The following is a 19,806-nucleotide window of genomic DNA, read 5'->3' on the forward strand; positions in this document are numbered from 1 at the left end:
TAGGCAACAGCATCACCGAATATATTGCTAAATGACGGTATACTTTGCAATGTATGCTACTTTTGAACTGTCTCATTTGATTAATATTTTCCTTAAACAATGCACCAGATGTACGTAAGGCCAGCTGTAGATGCTCTGTACGCCAGTTGTCAATGAGGGTTGCATCCAGCATGTGTTATGAAAACAAACAATACGCTCTCACTAACTGCTTTTATGTGTACTGTACCAAAACGTTAGGAAAATGTTTAATCATTTAAAATTTCCACTGCATAATAGCTTAATGCCCTCTCGCCTCTCCACTCTCCAGCTCTCCTCAGGTTAAATTCTTCATCCCTCAGCCCCTGCCCTCTCCCTCCCTTTCTTTCTCTCTCCGCTCTGTGCGTCTCCATTTGACAGAGAGAGAGCGCACTAGTCTAGGGATGCGCTTCTTCTTCTTCTTTCGTGTATCATCGTCCTTGATGATTGGTTGACGCGCTGTTACAGGGTGGACAGAGCCAAATATCAAAGTTAGATATCTAGAAACGCTCGGGAAGCTGTCGGCGAGCGCTGGAATCGCGCACGGATCTTCTCGCAGTGCTTTTCACACACAGCGAGTAAAACCCCAACGAGCAAAGCCCGATCTTGCGGCAGATCGTCGTTTTTGTCGGCGAGCGCCAAAATTGGTCGCCGACAGCATAATCGGCTCAAAAAGTCGGGCAGTGTGTTCGAGCCCTTACCAGGCCATGTGAGACAGGGAAGGCGTATCTGAAGAGGATGTCGAAGATGTCTCTCCTGCTGTGTCCTTCCTGCTTCAACGCAAACCTCAGATTCCTCATGTCCTGATGATATGACACACACACACACATACACACACAGACGTTTTATATACTAACTAACACAAGGATCTGCTTATAAACTTCATATTCCTCATATCCTGATGATCACACATACTGTAAAAGATGATAAGACAGTGTCTATTGTATGTTTCTAACATCAATTATCTGTTATTTTACTTCACTGTGTAACTATGTTTTATGAATAAAATGTAATTTTGTCCAATCTGTATGGCAGAGTATGTTATTACAATATAAATTCTATAATTGGGGTGGTTGTATTTTGTCTCCCCGCTCTTCTATTGAGACATTTAGATTGTATCAAAGGTCATGGCTCACCTAGAGACACAGGATCTCACACCAATTTTGACACGATGGTCAAGATTACATGAATCCCACGTAGGGCATTCACCAACTATTCAAATATTCGAATATTCGAATATCAAAGTCACTATTCGCAATGTTCACCAAAGTCGAATATTCGCTTATTTTTTATTTTAATTTTTTTATTGTTTTCTCTTTCAAAAATATATAGTTTATAAAGCTTGGCGAGATAGGAAGTCATAAGAATGAGTTGTCAATGCCCCTGGTGGATGAATTTTTGAATGCTTTATACTAGGGGTTCTCAAACCTTTTTAGGCCGTGACCCCCAAAATAAACATATATTAATGAGGACCCCCACCCTGACAAGAACTTGGAATTGTAGGTATTACATTTAATGTGACTCGGTTCCGCAGATAAATATTGTGAAAATAGCAGATCTACATGCTCACAGTGAGCATGTAGATCGGCTATTTTCACAATGTTCGCGTCCTGCTTACTTAATATTTGACAGTTTGGCCAGTCCTGTCGAATATTCGACTATTCGAATACTTTGAGGTCGAATAATTTGAATCTTTAAAGGTGATACACCATGAAACTTCACTTTTCCTATTTTAAAACCTTTTTTTGGGGTCCCACTAGCACCTTCTATCCTCACAAAGTCCCATTTCTCTGGTTTTGGGAAGGCGGAGGTTAAAAGCATCCCGCGGGTTCTCAAAACAGGCTGTCCAGATTTTGCCGTCGCTGACGTCATCGACAGCCGTTTTAGAAGATTCTTTTTTTTTTCTTTTTTCAAAAAGATTTTGGGGGGGTGGCGCAGTTCAGGCCAAAGGTGGTACTGCAGCTGAAAATGCTCTGAGGGACCTTCTGTAAATCATATTTGATGTCATTCATGTATTCTTTCACCATAAATGTTTCGCGCATCACACACACACAGTCACGCACACACACAGTCACGCACACGCACACGGACACACACACACACACACCTATTACCTTGCAGGTGATATCCAGGCCGTATGCGTTCTCTCCTCTACTGGAAGCTCCGCCCATCTTCTCAACGCGACAGATGGCACCCAGCGGTACGTCCAGCGTCACCGCGACGTCCTGGAGAAACGCCATCAATTATTCATGACATAAACCCATTTAGGCCTAGAATTATTGAATGCTTTAACTATTGAAAAACAGCAGATATACAAAGTTGTGAAAATGTGTGCAAATCTTTGCATATATGTATTTTTAAAGCGAACGTTTGTAACTCAAATTTTGCTTCTGGGGGGGTCCCTGGAACTAGGTATTTCGAGATGAGGGTCCGTGGCTAAATAAACATCATTTTGGGGGTCCTTCACATGAAAATGTTTGAGAACCACTGACATAGTAGTCTCTCAACAACAGACTAACTGAGCTCCAGTTAAGCGAAAAGGATCTTTTCTTTGACAACGGTTAGCCAGATTGCTGACATAGAAACATAGGTTTTTAAAAAAAACCTTAGAAGGATTCAAAAGACACTTATAGAATTGTGTCAAAATTCAAATTTTCACAATTGTTCAAAAATAGCAGATGTACAAGCTCGCAGCGCGGCACTCGGTGCCGCGCTGTGAGCTTGTAGATCTGCTATTTTTCAATAGTTAAAGCATAAAATAATGTTCTGAATGGGTTAACCTGTTCATGTGCTGTACAAACACGCTCACACACACATTGTATGTCATCGCAGTCGGGCAGAAACCTCTTACCTCTATATAGAGCTGCCACGATTATGACATTTTTCAGGACGATTCATTTTCACTAAAATAATTGCGATTAACAATTTAGTTGTGTTTTTGTCGTTGACAATTACATTTTTGTTTGGCTTTTAGGCTTTGAAGTTGCACATGGCAGATATGACACATAACCTAAATATACAAAGAAATGACTAGCATATTTGACAATTTTATACTTAAAAATTAACATTGATAGTGGAAATAGCAGATCTACATGCTCGCAAGGCGTTGTGAGCTTAATGTAGATCTGTCATTAACGCTATTTTTTAAAATATATGAAAATGTTTCCACATGGAAACAATTATGACAAAATAAATGCGGTTATGTCAAATAATTGTGATTAGACGATTATGTAATAATTGAGACAGGCCTACCTCCATATTCTAACTTTTTACAGTTCATTTATTGGTGTGTGCCAAAAAAAAAAAAAAAAAAAAAGAGGAAATGTGAATGCTTTGTCCTCCGTCGATTAGAAATTTGGGATGTGCTACCTTTTGGGGATTTTTTTTCAATTCCTATTTTTGATACGCACATCCTCTGTTTTGGTGCGAAAGCCAAACTGCATGTGTTACAGGTTGAGAACCACTGTATTAAATCAGAGCATCTGTGATTAGAAGATCTGTGATTGCAATGTATGAACTGCACTGAAAACTGATCAAAAGTAGGGTCTGGGTTAGAGGCCTTTTTACATTGGGAGCATCAAATGTGTCTGTACATCCAGTAACTCACTCTGACCACATGGGGGCGGTGTAGGTTCTGTTTATATGGAGATAGGCAGCACAAAACATGTGTGTGTGTGTGTGTGTGTGTGTGTGTGTGTGTGTGCGCGTGTGTGTGTGTGTGTGTGTGTGTCTTACTGCATCTGAGCTCTTGAAGTACAGTCTGTAGTTTGTGATGAATACTTTTCCTTTGAGCGCTCCACTGAATGGACACATGTAGATGATGTCTTTATCTGCACACACACACACACACACACACACACACACACACACACACACACACACACACACACACACACACACACACACACACACACACACACACACACACACACACACACACACACACACACACACACACACACACACACACACACACACACACACACACTTCAAACCTGTCCTCTAAAAGATCATAAACATGTCAAAGGAGCTTGTAGCTCTACTATTTCTTCTTGTAGTTTTTTTACATGGATCGATCATTAATTGATTATCAAATATTTCTTTATAAATTAATCAATTTAAAGGATGACCTCACAGTCACTCACCTATGACTCTCTCCTCTCCTGGCAGCAGAGCTACGTCTGCTAACGGCTCCATCTTCAAAGACTCTCTGGATGTCTGCACACACACACACACACACGCACAAGTAACGGTACAAATCAATAATTATACTGTACAATACAATAGAGGTTTTCAAGGGTCCAAAATGATGGAACCAAACTACCAAAGTAAACCCTAATGGGCCACATTTGAATACTGCAAGGCCGGATAGGTCTTGTTCAGCACAAACCCAATACTGGAGCTGTTAGTGCCCAGGCATTCTCTCAAGACAGATTCAGTAGCTAGCTACTGAAAAGGATCGACCTTTTCTTTGACGATGGCTAGCCAGATTGGTGCCCAGGAGACTGGAGTTGTAAAGCGATTTGTGATTACTCTGTGTGTGTGTGTTAGGGATGGGACGATAATCGTTATTATCATTTAAATTATCGCCATAAAAACACTTACACAAATTGTATTGTGGAGATTTCAATTTCGTGAAATTATCCTCTGTCATGCACTTGGATCAATTCACCTTTTATTTGCCGAGCTGCATATCTGGTGCCATTTAAACCCTCTATAACGTAATTGATAATGTCTTTTTTTTACTCTCTATCAAATAACCGATCTACAAGCTCACAACGCGCTATTTTTGGGCAAATGTTCCGCCCCAGGATAATGGATGTTGGGGATATTTTGATTACCGCAATACTTCTTTAAATCGTAGTTTTTTGGTCACAATAATCGTGACATGAAATGTTCATATCGTCCCATCCCTAGTGTGCGAGTGTGCGTGTGTTGCGTGCGTGTGTGTGTGCGTGCGTGTGTTGCGTGCGTGTGTTCTTGCTTGCTTACATTGGAGCTGTTGGTGTCTGCTAGAGAGGAGTTGTAGATGGAGATTGGTGAGGCCATCGCTCGACCACCGGAGCTGCTTCTACAGAGAACACAACAGATCATTTGTTCATTAACCGTAATTGAGGCAAAAAGTTCCACATAACCTTGATTTGTCTTATTGCATTTTAACCCTTTTTATCCCCAATTTAGTCGTTGTGCTGATTCAATCATCCCCGCACACATTTCTGTGTGCTGTCACTGCTGTTGTATCCTACGGAGTCCTGACTCACCTGCCAGTGAGGAGTCCCCACCGGGAGAGGACGTCCTACTCCTCCCACCCAACACACCCTGCTAAAAATCACCCACCCACCCGTCCGGCTGCCCTCCCCCCCTCGGGCGAACGCGAGTCAATAGAGAGTATGCGCGTGACATCATCATCCACCGCGTCGCAATTGCAGGAGCGCATGTGCCCCGTCGGCGGTCTGTTTTACAACCTTTTCTGTCAAGTCTGGTCACTAAAACCATTCTATGTTTATATTACCACTCAATCAATGCGATTTGAGACGTGAGTTTACAGAATCACAGCACAAAATCTACCCGTCTCATCTGGTTTGTTCACACACAGCGTGCAGTGTCTGAGATGCCCCAGTAGCCTACGTTACTATAGTAACCCGACACTGCACAGATCTACAAGCTCAGAACGCATCGCGGACGCGACGTGTTGTGAGCTTGTAGATCTGCTACTTTCGAAGCCAGACCCACTGTGCTGTACGGGGAAGTATAACTCAGGCTTATAGGACTGTGGAGTGGCGAATTTGGGGCAGATGATATGACATTTTTGGCTTATCGCCAAACCCTAATTAATAGATATGGGGGTGCGGTAATTACCGCAATACCGTTGGTAATGGGAAGACAAAAAACGCAATAACAAAATGTCGATACCGACCCAGCCCTACGATTAATTGTCACTCAAATAATTGCGATTAAAACTAAAGTTGCTCAGGGCAGATATGACAAATAAAATACATATTTTCACATAGCTGCTGGACAATGCACCGCTGTGGATTCCAACCCCCAGGGGTGGGCAGCTACTCTACTACAGCACCACCACCCGAGAGCTAAATAATCGTGATAGTGATTTAAAACCCATTTAGAACGGGTACACATTATTGTGTAATGTGTATCATTATTTTATGCTTTAACTATTGAAAAATAGCAGATATACAAGCTTGTACCGTGAAAATTTGAATTTGACCCGATTCTATAAGATTTTTTGAAAAACCTATGTTTCTATGTCAGCAATCTGGCTACCCATGGTCAAAGAAAAGGTCCTTTTCACTTAAATGGAGCTCAGTTAGTCTGTTCTTGAGAGACTACTATGTCAGTGGTTCTCAACTTTTTCATGTGAAGGACCCCCAAAATTATATGTATTTGGCCACGGAATCCCATCTAAAAATATTTAGTTCCAGGGACCTCCCAGAAGCAAAATTTGAGTTACAAACGTTCGCTTTGAAAATACATATATTCAAAGATTTGCACATATTTTCACGACTTTTTCAAAAAATAGCAGATCTACAAGCTTGCAGCGCGGCACTCGGTTCCGCGCTGTGAGCTTGTATATCTGCTATTTTTTAATAGTTAAAGCATCCAATAATTTTAGGCCTAAATGGGTTAATATCCACCCACAGGTTACAGAAAAGCACCATCACACACAGAGTAGACAGTAGACACTTATTATGGTTGTCCTGGGCCTGTGGGTGTGGCTGTATAAAACACTACTCATTCACATTAGAGTTACCCAGCAGCACTAGACAGGATCAAATGTGAACCATGCAGCACGTGAGTGTGAGGTGAACGCACATCAATGTTTCATTGTAGTGAAGTGGATAAGCATGGGCCGATGTGTGTGTGTGTGTGTGTGTGTGTGTGTGTGTGTGTGTGTGTGTGTGTGTGTGTGTGTGTGTGTGTGTGTGTGTGTGTGTGTGTGTGTGTGTGCGCTCTACTGATCAGCTGTTGTGAATATCAAATGGTCCCTTGTGGGCCAATACACTTAGTATTTAGTTGGTTGGATGAGTGAAAATACCGTATATGCTATCAATAGACATTGTTGAAGGTTTTTTGAGGGGGAATTTGTTCATTTGTTACTGTAAAAAGAGGGAATTGTTACGGAACACAGTCAAATCCAGATTGTTCATTTAGAAGCGCCCATAATACCACAAATGTTGCCCTCTAAGCTTTGGTTTAAGGCTCTGTCTGGAGAAAAAAAACTCATATGTTCAAAAGCATTCAAATAAAAAAACAGAACAAAAAAGCTCGAAACGCGGTGCGAAGCAGTAGATCTGCTACTTTTGATGCTTTTGTGTGACGCAGTAGTATGCACATACTGGTGCAGTAGTTAGTAGGGCTGTCACAATTATTACATAATCGTCTAATCGCGATTATTTGACATCATCGTGATTATTTTTCATAATCGTCATAATCGTTTCCATGTCAAAAATAGTGGAAATAGCAGATCTACAAGCTCACAACACGTCGCGTTGTGAGCTTGTAGATCGGCTATTTCCACGATCAATGTTCTTTTTTATGTATGAAATTGTCAAATATGTCAGTAATTTCTTTGAATATTTAGGTTATGTGTCATATCTGCCATGTGCAACTTCAAAACCTAAAAGCCAAACAGAAATGTAATTGTCAACGACAAAAACAATTAAATTAAATCGTTAAACGCAATTATTTGAGTGTCAATTTATCGTCATGTAAAATGTCATAATCATGACAGCCCTAGTTAGTTAGCAGCAGTATGATCAAAGTAGGGTGTTCATTTACGAAAATAAAATCACAAAAAGTTAGAATATGGATATGGTAGGTTTTCTGCCCGACAGTGACCATATGCAATAAACGCACCATCAGACGAAGCTGGCATACTATGGGTATATTTGATTTCCACGTCAATGTGTGCCGAACTGCCGATGGCCAATTGCTAGCACACTTTATAGTAACATGCAGTGTCATGACGGCACACACACACACACACACACACACACACACACACACACACACGCTCACTCACTCACTCATTCACTCTTCGGTTACAAAAAGGAATAGTATGGAATTGTGGTAACTGGTAACAATATTTATAGATAGCCAAATATATGTATTGTGTACTTGTTGGCCTTCCATTGAATCCTCTCATCGAATGTCTAGTAAGCAAGATTTCACATCACTGTGATCAATGGTCTAACTCAACTACAGCTGTTATTAGCCTATTAGTCAATCTAACAGCTGAGCTGAGCATGGGGGCATGCTTACTCTCACTCTGTCAGCAAATCATGTACTTGTGTAACTATTTGTGTGTACTATTTAGACTAGCATCTCTGTTGGATTATAAGAACTGTGTGAGAATGAGGCTGAGGATGCTTCTTCCCTTTGGGACTGCTGGTCAGGCCATGAAGGCCTTGCTATACTGATTTGTGATGTTGTTACTCTGCTCAAATATTCTTCAATGAATTGTCAACTTTCACCCTGACGGGATATTAATATTTTCCATTCACACACACACACACACACACACACACACACACACACACACACACACACACACACACACACACACACACACACACACACACACACACACACACAGAAAACATCATGATGAATAGCACGCATCCTATGTCTATGATGCATTATAAACATACTTACAGTATAATGCATTATACTCTGCTTATAACACTGTAATTATAGTTCTAAGCACTCATGCCATAACTTATCAACAGGCATGAATTTATTTTAAGAAGTACATTTTATTTTAAGGCAAGGTAAGGCAACTGCCATACCTAGCCATACCCAATTGACGCCTCTGGTCGTTGCTGGTTGATATTGATGAAAAAGTTGCTACGTGTATCAGGGGCTTTACAGTGACTTATAATTTGAGTATAATGCATTTCAACAATTCAACAGTGATTGCAATGCATTAAAAGATGAAAGCATTATAATAATGTCTCACAACTATGAGAACAAACGAGATGTAAAGAAAATGTCATAACATGGTTTATAATAATGTATTATGAGTGCATTATGAGTACTTATGATTATACAGTTAACTAACTGTTATTATACAGTTATAGTTGTGATTATACTTAACCTTATAAGTCATTATAGAATAGAATGCTTTACAACGTGTGATGATTATTGTTCTAAAGCATTATGGGCATCAATGAGTTCTTTGAACTATAATTTTACAGTGTTATAAGTAGATTATAATGCATTATAAGTATGTTTATAATGCGTCATAGACATGCATAGCAAGTTTAAATGTATTTTGTGTTTCTCATACCTGCCTCTCTCACTCACTCCATTCCACATACACACAGACCAAGAGTTCTTGGACTTGAACCCATTGAACTTGAACCAGACTCATGTGTTCGTCACATTCTTATCATATTTGAAGCCTTTTAAAGCACTGCCATCATAAATACATGAAAGATGATGGACCTGGTAGTCTCACCAGTTTCACAGACAAGCAAACCCATTATTTCTCTCCAAACCAGCCAAACCATGCAAAGTAGGAGAAAAGGACACTTCCACGCGCAGCAGGAGTCGGGAATCGAACCGGGAAGCTTCCCATTCCCAGGCAGCCGCTTTGGCTTTAGTAGCTCTTGAGCCCCTAACTAACCGATGCCATGTTTGAATACATTATGTAACGTGGACTGTAACTGTCTGTCATCACAAAGCAATACATAGTGTGTGACTGGTCAGGGACACGCTTTGAATACAAAGCAAATCAGGGACCCCGCTAGGACAGTTCAGTCTAGGTGCACCACTGAATTGGTCAGCACAGAGACAAGACATTCAGAAAAAACTATAATGAATGTACAGTATGTGACACCAACCCATCACTCCACCAACACTCTAACTGGTCTTAGCTAAATGTGCTCCACTCCTTCACTTCACGTCTCTTGTTGTGAATGCCATCATCCTCCGTGTATTATCATCCCTGCCCCCCCAATCTTCTTTTTAAGTTATCAAGTAGTGTTTGTTTGTTTTATGGTTTATGGTTTACATGGATCTCAATGGAAACAATCCTTTGGCTTTTCTATGAAGATCCTGATGTGTTGCTGTACTTTTAATTCAATTGTCAACAGTAGTATTCAATCAATCAATGCCCTATATGCCATGCCCTATATACCCTCAAAAGAAGGGTGTGCATGCACTGGGGCCGAATGATCATTAACAGACTAGTGAGCTTGTCGCGATGTCGCATCGCGGGCCTTCGAGGCATATTGTGAGCTTGTAGATCTGCTATTTTCACAATGTTTATAGAGGCCAGATTGAAAGTGGTTAATGCTCCGAGGCTTTTATGAATATTGGACCAATGATAGTAAAAGTATTAACAATTTAGCTTGTTACTAAATAACATTGGATCCATTTGGAACACAGGTTCTTTGTTACATTTCCTGTAAAGTATTGCTTATTTGGACATACAAGGTTTCCTTTCCACCGGGCCAACATGACTACTGTATGATCATATCCTCTGTGGCTTCTGCTTTCAACTGCCCTCATTTCATTGATAAACTATGCACCTTAATATCTGTTATTACATCTGACGCTATTTTTACTGCCCCAACCTGCTGCTATTTTTAACCACGTGCTTGACGCATCTATCAAGCACCTTATGTATATGTCCTCATAGTGCTGTGTTGATATCAGAGAGCCACAGTTAATGGAACTAATCAATTTAATTGATTATAAAATATATACAGGGTTCCCACACATTTTTACCGATTAATTTCCAAAACTTTTCCAGAATATTGAACCCAATTTCCAGGACTATATAACAATAATTCAGCACAATAACAAGTCGCTTACTCCTATACACAATGCCCAAAGACAGGTAGTGTATGTCAGTGGTTCTCAACCTTTTCTGTCCGTGACCCCCAAAATAATCATATTTGAACTGGGTATCCCGGCACCCTGACGAGCACTAAGAGACAGAGGAATTTTGTATAACACGGTTTTCTTGTGAAAATAGCCGATCTACATGCTCACAACGCCTCGCGTTGCGAGGCGTTGTGAGCATGTAGATCTGCTATTTTCACAATTTCTGCCTCTAATATTTGACAATTTGGCCAATGTTGAATTTGTCATTTCAGAGGTATTAACAAAATCAATAACCAAAGACAATGCATGGCTATTTTTTCCAGGACCTTCCAGGACCCTTGATCAATTCCAAAACTTTTCCAGTACTGGAAAAATATTTTTCTAATTTCAAAATATTTCCATGAATTTCATGACCGTGGGAACCCAGTAAATAAAAAGGGAAAAATCTAAAAATGTTTAGTTACAATGGTAAAGCACTAGCCTATATTCTGATAGTAATAAATCATTGCTATATTGTTTATTCAGTAAACAGGGGTCTCCCTGTCTCTCCAGCTCTTTAAAGTTATACTATGTAACTTTTTTAATAAAACAAATCTTAAAATTGTCCTAACTATTAAATCGCTAAAGTTTTAGAACACCCACTCCGTTAATTTCAGCCCCAAAAGCCTTTTCTTTATATGTTTTCTACATAGCCTTGACAGGGGCTGTATTTCCCGGCAAAATGATGTCATCTCCCAGGTCACCAGCACTTTCGCCTATAACATATTCGCCTACACGCATTTGGTCCTTTCGCCTGGCATTTTCGCCTTGGAGGAGAGTCTTTTCACCTACCTGTCTGAGCCATTTCGCCTACCCTCAATTCTGCTGTCAGACTGTCCATGTTTGCAAATTATCTCTTTGTCATTTAAATATTATAGTGACTGTGACAGTGGTGTTACATGTCAAACCTACACACGGCTAGTGAGACTAATGCTCAGTGTAATTCGGTCCTCTGACCTGCGCGGCAGTAGTGAGTTGGCACCTTGATGGCGACGACAAATAGTGAAAAACGAGAAGAAATGGAGTCTCCATCCGGTAGAATATTTTTCATTTTGCCCTAGAAATGTATTTTAATCGTGTGGTGGGGGGCTCAGCCCTCGTCCACTAAGTAGAGTAAGCTTTCAACTGTCCAATGATACCTTTGGTTTGGTGAGGGGCGAAACAGTTTTTGTTATTTTCGGACCAGACGGCGGGGTTTTCCGGTTTTGCCAAGGAATACGGAGGTAGAGGAACATAGCGTTAGGGAGAACTCCACTAACGCTATGGACCAGAGCTATGGGGGTCCCTGCTTCATCTCTCTCTCAACTAAGGGGTCCTTGGCCTGAAAACGTCGAAGACCCCTGCATTAATGCATCACTAACCATTCTGCATAATGTGTACTTTTACCTTTGGTACAGTACTCTAAGTATATTTTGAGGCCAAGACTTTTTCATTTTGAATGCAGTACTTCTACTAGTTAAAACATAACGAAGTTGATACTTTTAATTTAGTAAACATGTGACATGTAATAGAAGTTGTAACAGAGTATTCATTCTACAGTGTTACTGTCAATGGCTACTTTTTACCTAAGTACATAACTGAGTACTTTTTTCCACCACTGACATCTTTACAACTTCAGAGCCAACATGCACATACAACACCATGGAATTCATTCAGGGTCAGAAAAAACAAGCATATATCCCTTTTGAATTACAAGCTATAGCTTGTAATCCAAAAGGGACGCCTATGGCCAGAGCATCTATAACTGTACTTTTACTTAGGTAGAAAACAGCCCTCAGTACTTTTTTCCCCCCACCACCACTGCATTTTGTTTAAAACAATTTCATCCCAAAATGCAAAAGCACTCCAGAGACAAGTACTTAAAATAAATAAAGAGACTTTACTTAGTAGCCCCTCGAAGTCGCACGTACTGGTGAGTATTCATCATTCATAGCCATATAAAGGAGCACCAGGAAATATACAGTAGGTAACCAAAGGCCTCAAAATGGACACACACAGCCTTTTCAAAGCGCTCTTTGCAGCTCCATAGATACTTGTAACGGGTGTAACGCGCCACGCGGCGTCTCCACAGACACCCCGCGGGGTTTTACACTCGGCACTGGGCCGGTAAAGACTTTTACTCACCCGCAAAAGAACGCAAATTTCTTCCAGAGTCCCCGAAATTAAAAAATTGTCACTCAGTTTGTTTCCCCTCCGTGCGCCCGTAGGAAGAACAACTCCATACCGACAAGGTCACGTGTCGGCACGTCGGCGCGCTGATTGGCCGGCGGGCCGCGCGGGCTGGCCGGGATGTGTAGTCTTCAGGTGGCGCGGTGGGAACATTACCATAAACGAAGGCTTTTTGATTTCCATAAGGAGTCACGTGTCGGCACGTCACGGCTCCGATTGGCTGGTGGGCACTGAGTGTTATGTTGGGATCAGAGTGTACTCTGGTTGGGATATGTAGTCTTCATCAAATTGTAATAATAATAATAGTAATCTTCATTAATAATAAATAATCGCCACAATAATAATGATAAATTATTAGGCCTACATTATTGTAGGCCTATTGCCTTTATTTTAGTGTTGTTTTATTTTCATTTCATTTTATTTAAATACTAAGGGACGGGTCGTTTTTTAAAGAAAGGTACCCCTGGAGAAAAATAGGGGAGGGTCATGCCCAGTGCTGTGTTCTACCTGTAACGTACGTATACGGCGTCTGCTGTCGGAAAAGAAAATATGAATAGCGTCCTCGTGAACCTTTCAAAGTAGCGTATTTTGATAGGGATTATGCACTAGCACCTGCCCTAGCCACACGAATAGTCTAGAACACACCACTGGTCATGCCTTTCTAATTTTAGTCCAGGGGAGGGTGAGCTATTTCTTTTTTCTTCGTTTTAGTCCAAGGGGAGGGTCATACCATTTTTTATTAATAATATAATCTGTTTTTATATGCAGACAAGAAGCAGTGCTCTTCCGAGCACAGCTCTCCACCAGGTAACAACATGAATCGGCCTGTTATAGTGCCACCATGAGGCTGATTTGAAAACATTTAAGCAGCATTTCTTTGTCTGCCTATTGGGAATGTGTGTGCTCAAATTCATCAAAATTGCACACAATGTTCATGATTTGAGGCATTTTGTTCCTGCAAACTTTGGAAGCCAATCTTGGCCAATCAGGAAGGAATATGGGAAATCAGACAGATCCATGTCGATCACATGACTGTAGCGATACTGTCTACCGATTTGCGTGATTTTTGGACAAAATAAGTAAGAGTAAATGTCTAAAAATGTGTCAAAAGTTTGACAAAAATCTGCCTCATGGTGGCGCTACAAAAGGCCCATGTGAAAAATCTGGGGCAGAGGATCTGAATTGGCATCCAGGGAGTGTGTGTGCATAGTTTGGCCCAGACCGGGCCAACGGACGGATGGACGCAGGCACGGACAAATAGGGGCGAAAACCTAGTCTCCCCATGCAACACGTTCTCATACCCACAACGTCAATGCCTTCGGCCTGGTGGAGACAATAAAATAAAATAAAAAATATTAAAGAATATACTCATTGTCACATTTCAATATCAAAATATATGTTAGCACAACATATGACACTCCTAGGAGGGTTCATCTTTTTTCTTTTATATCTTGGGGAGGGTTATTGTTTTTTTTTTACAGTCATGAGAGTGAGATATGGTTTCCTGTGCAAATAAGCCAAGTGTATACTAGGATCTCATTTTAGTTGACCGTGTACCAGTGAACTGTACCATCATGAAACTGTACCCTTTCCTATGCAAACTTCTAATAAAGTCTTCAATCAATCAATCAATCAATCAATCAATCAATCAATCAATCAATCAAAGGATCATGGCATTTTATATCAGGGCACCTACATTTTCTCCAGGGGTAGACCTACTCTTAAAAAACGACCTGAATACCAATATTATATTATTTTCATTTATATTTTATTCAATATAATATCTCCTATTTTAAATTACCCCATTTTATACATTTTCTCTTGTGCTTTGCCTATTTTCAGATTTTATTTCGAAGCGCCCATTGACTTGACGGGAACAGATTGTGATAAGGGGCACCACTGTAGGTGTAACAGCAGGGAGGAGTAGACAGAATATGATAGGGGCACCAGTCTGAGTGTAACAGCGGGGAGGAGCCGCAGCCAGTGTTGCCAAGTCTTTTTATTACAAGCAACCTTTGGCTTGTTTTTCTGTAAAGTCGGTTTCTAATCTAAAGGCCCTGTGATTACGTAGATATTTAGGTCCTGTACTGCTTATTTGGGCTTGCTTTTTTTATACCCGCAAATAATTACCGGTATAACCCATGACGTATGTGTCATTAATTGTCACATTTTTGTATGAGTAAAAAAAAAAAAAAAAAAAAAAAAACTTTCCTATGTAAATAAGCTGTAATAAGCCATAAGGCCTTCTTGGATCTCCAGGGGCTGTTAAGTCTGACATCATTTTGTAGGCAGAGGAGAACTTTTGCCCCCCAAAAAAGCGAATCTTTTTACTATTTTCTAATTTTTCTTCTCTTTGTTGTTGAAAGGAAAGTGGTAGAATTATACTTTAGTCGTTATTTTTGTCTCGGATCTGTAGAAATAGCGAGGGACAGATATTGACAATAAATGTGCTTGGAGGTCTGACTACAAAATGATGTCACGGCTTAAAAGCCCCATACTAGTGAACTGTACAGTCATGAAACTGTAGGCTATGCCTTTTCCTATGCAAACTACTAATAGTCTTCAATCAATCAATCAATCAATCAATCAATCAATCAATCAATCAAAATAGTGCGTGCCACAGACAGACCCATAAGAAAAAGGATATTTATTCCAAATATTAAACTTTATTGATGTTGTTTTTCTTGTTGTTAAAACTGCAGGTCTTTCAACCCAGAGTCAACAAAGGTCACTCGTTCTTCTGCTATACCACCAAAATGTGGAAAGCCTTGCCGAAGGCCACAAAGGAGTATATGGATCCCTAGCATCCTTTAAAATTGCCCTGAAAAAACACTTATAGGCAGTAGCCGTTCGCAACTGGTAAAAAAAAAGAAAAAAAACCTAGCCCAGCCCTACCCTCCCCTGCCCCTTCTTTGTAGGCCTATATACTTACTGTTTGTTTAGACTTACTGTTTTCTTTTTTTTTGGTTCTTTCATTTTATTTTATTTACATATCTACTGCATAGTACTGTGTTCTATTCGTCTGTCATTCAATGTTATATGAGATACTTAAATGGTTTCCTGTGGAAATAAGCTTAGTCTTTTCTAGGATCTCCTTTTAGTAGACCTTGTACCAGTGAACTGTACCGTCATGAAACTGTACCTTTTCCTATGCAAACTTCTAATAAAGTCTTCAATCAATCAATCAATCAATCAATCAATCAATCAATCAATCAAAGTCGCTTCTATTTGGGGGGCTTGATTTCGTAGACCCGGCTGCTTGTTTCTTTCGCACAACCTGGCTACCCTGGCTGGCAGACTGTAGCTGTAGCATCAAGCAGAGCAGCAGCTTCCTCGTTGGAAACGGGACAAATAAAAACAACAACACAAAACAAGCCCAGTTCCAACCCCATCCGTCAAAACATCCATCCATTAACGCATCCATCCATCCATCAGCGGCTGGACGGGGAGCTGAAGGCCGGCTTCATCAACCTCTGCACCGGCATGACGCCTTGAACACACCCCGCTGCTCATCCACATCATCACCACTAGTACCCCGGTTCGAGTCCCATCCGGGAAGGAAGCGGTAGGTTCTCCTTCTAGGGCTGCAAGCCGAGATGTGATGTGATGTGATGTGACTACAAATCAATAATATCATGATTGTTTCAAAGTTTAAATAGAGTGAACCGATCTACAAGATCTCACATCATTTTGAAATGTGTCACTGTGTATACGACTGTAGGCTATATAGCTAACAAAGTAGGCTATAATCCAGGGTTTAAGAGATTAATCATCAGAGAAATCTTATTTAGTCGATTATTGAAAATGTTGATTCCATTTTTTTGTAATACTTGCTATACATCCCATATATAGCCTACATAACGCATAGGCTAGGCATCATACCCTTATAAGCTTTACATCAATAATCATGACACATTATTAAGCATTCTATAGCCTAATGACTTATAGTTATATGGTCAAGTATAAATGCAATAATCAGCGAATGACACTATAATTACAGCTATAAGCAATCACAAGTACATAATGCTATCCTGAGACATTATAATATAATGACATGGTCAAGTATCATCATAATACTTCATAATTACTGGTCACTCGCTGACTTTATCTTTTGGCCAGGATCATAAGTAGGCTATATAGGCTATATATGCAGGGGCGTCAATTGGGTTGGGTATGGCAGGGGTGTGCAGCTGCCATACCCTGGGTCCAGAGGGGAAAATAAAAGTTACTTTTAAATGTAAATTCATGAACGTCTCTTTGTCTATCTGTGCTGGTTATTATGTTGTTAAATTACAGTAAAATAACTACAAATGCAAAATTTAACAAAATGGTCATTGGTGGTTCTATTCTCCCCATCTTGAAAAAGAAATGTAGAGCCTATATTCCCAGGTTCCGTAGGTCAGCTGCACAGGTGCAATTCATTATTGTTACAGGTGCAATTCATAATTGTGGCACGTTTACTAACATGCCAAGCTTAGCTGCACTTGAACAACCGTTCTGGCTGCCATATCCAGCCCAAGAAACCGCAGAAATGGGGTATCAACCGCAGAAATGTATCATGCCACGCGTGCCTTCGCGCGCGTGCAAGACACCAGTCATGTTGCCATACCTTAGCTTTTTCTGAACTGATGCCACTGTATACTGTATGTTTGTGTGCACGTGTGTGTGTGTGTGTGTGTGTGTGTGTGTGTGTGTGTGTGTGTGTGTGTGTGTGTGTGTGTGTGTGTGTGTGTGTGTGTGTGTGTACGTGCGCGCGTGTGTGTGTGTACATTAAGTGCTCATGTTTTGGTAGTGTTTCTGAATATGGGTTTTGATATATTTCCACTGTCTTGCCCAGCTCTAGGCTCTCCTTATTGGAGGAGGAGGAGGAGATGGACAAACAGTCGAGCAGCAGTGGAGGTTCGACGTCCTCCCGACACGCCAGCATAGACGGTTCACTGGACAGGTATGGATCTATAGATCTAATTATCCCATTAAAGGAGTAGTTCACCCCAAAAAATTTCTATTGATTACTCATGCCATGGAGAGTAGAGTTCAATAATATTTTTTGTTTTTTGTCACAAAAATTTGATTCGAGTAAATTTACCCCCATTGATTCCGGATGGGGACTCGTTTCGAAACGGGTCCCCATCCGGAACGAATGGGGGTAAATTTATTGTTATCACATTTTTGTCTTAGGAATGCGACAAAAAACTAAAAATACTATTGAACTCTAGTCTCCATGGCATGACCAATCAATAGAAAAAAAGTCATTTTGGGGGTGAACTACTCCTTTAAGACCTCGGACAGATTCTACAGATGACATCTGCAAAAGTGGTTCTCAACCTTTTCAGGCCGCGACGCCCAAAATAATCATATTTTATGACCCTCCCACCCTGACGAGCACTAGGAGTTACATTTTGTATGACACGTTTCTATTCTAAAAATAGCAGATCTACACATGCTCACGACGCCTTGTGTTGCAACTTGCGAGGCGTTGTGAGCATGTAGATCGGCTATTTTCACAATTTCTGCTCTAATCTATCTATAAATGCGACAAATCTCTGTCTGTTTGTTTGTTTGTTTGTTTGTTTGTAATCCGCGTATCTCGAGAACCGTTCGTCCCACCGGCTTCAGATTCGGCACGCGCGTTCCCCGCCGCCGCGCGGAGTGCAGTGCCGGGCCTCGACCCGACCCGACTCGCGGTTTTCCGAAACCGGCGCGAAACGTTCGGAATCTCCTTATGCGGAGCTGATTGTTGACATCAGGCTGTTCCGGAGGAAATCGGCGCAAGCGCTGAGTCATTGTGACATCACTTCATAAAAGGCTCTGACATCACGTACGCCACATGAGTCAACACAAAATCTCTGTGAATGTGTATGTATGTATGTAATCCGCGTATCTCGAGAACCCTTCTTCCCACCGGCACGCACGTTCTCCGTATGTAATCCGCGTATCTCGAGAACCCTTCTTCCCACCGGCACGCGCGTTCTCCAGATATGGGCATAAAGTCTGACATCAGAGTTTTCCGCAACCGGTACTGTGTGTGCAGAGATCTTCGTATATGGGCATAAGTGGACAAAGACAAACAGATGGTCAAAACGGGTCCTATGACAACAGGTATATTGGGGTTTGCATTAAAGGGTGGGGCATTCATGGGGTTTGCATTAAAGGGTGGGGCATTCATTCCCTATTTCAAATTCGGCACGTGCGTTCCCCACCGCAGCAGGTAGTGCAGTGCTCGGCCTCGACCCGACCCGATACACGATTTTCTGGAACCAGCACGAAAGGTTCGGATTCTGATGTCTGACATCAGGATTTTCCGGAACTGGCACTGTGTCTGCATAGATCTCCATATATGGTGTCGAGGAGAAATATGAGTCCAATCCAAGGTGACGAGTAGATGTTCCGTTTATTTAGAGACAATAGCAACAAGTCCATTTAAACAGCATAAAGCAACTCAAGTATAAAACCTTCTCTGCCCTCAGCCTTGTGCTTCGGTACAGAGCTCCTTCTCCCCAGCAGCGGCCTGGGTATCTTACTGTCAGTCCAAGTCATACATTCATCTATTATACTCTTAAGGCCAGGCCTAATTTTAACACCCTTTGATAGACAGCGCCTGTTGCAGCTACTAGTTCTAATAGCTTATCTAAACAAGGCACAGGTGACAACACATTTTGAACCAGGATATAAGAACTCACATCACTAGGCTATATCGAGAATAGGTTAACAGCTGCAGGAGATCCACCCATG

At 41.0% G+C, this 19,806-nt stretch overlaps 2 protein-coding genes across 3 annotated transcripts in view; one reads left to right on the forward strand and one right to left on the reverse strand.

Annotated features, from left to right (window-relative positions):
- mtm1 (myotubularin 1) overlaps positions 1–13,125 on the reverse strand; it is a 36,010-nt gene extending 22,885 nt beyond the window's left edge. For both annotated transcript variants that reach the window (XM_080742092.1, XM_080742091.1), the window contains exons 1-6: positions 13,030–13,125; positions 5,008–5,086; positions 4,161–4,233; positions 3,751–3,845; positions 2,130–2,240; positions 717–818 (exon numbers count right to left, since the gene is read on the reverse strand). In XM_080742092.1, the coding sequence (XP_080598218.1) occupies positions 717–818; positions 2,130–2,240; positions 3,751–3,845; positions 4,161–4,233; positions 5,008–5,064 (438 nt within the window). In that variant the 5' untranslated portion in view covers positions 5,065–5,086; positions 13,030–13,125. The remainder of the gene's footprint in view (positions 1–716; positions 819–2,129; positions 2,241–3,750; positions 3,846–4,160; positions 4,234–5,007; positions 5,087–13,029) is intronic.
- Positions 13,126–16,456: 3,331 nt separating this feature from the next.
- Positions 16,457–19,806, forward strand: part of LOC308298332 (phosphatidylinositol-3-phosphate phosphatase MTMR1-like) — a 33,477-nt gene continuing 30,127 nt past the window's right edge. The window contains exons 1-2 of the mRNA XM_080741913.1: positions 16,457–16,639; positions 17,912–18,019. Of these exons, the coding sequence (XP_080598039.1) occupies positions 17,946–18,019 (74 nt within the window). The 5' untranslated portion in view covers positions 16,457–16,639; positions 17,912–17,945. The remainder of the gene's footprint in view (positions 16,640–17,911; positions 18,020–19,806) is intronic.

Source organism: Nannobrachium achirus (genome assembly GCF_963921795.1).
Source record: "Nannobrachium achirus genome assembly, chromosome: 14".
NCBI classification, from domain to species: Eukaryota; Metazoa; Chordata; class Actinopteri; order Myctophiformes; family Myctophidae; genus Nannobrachium; species Nannobrachium achirus.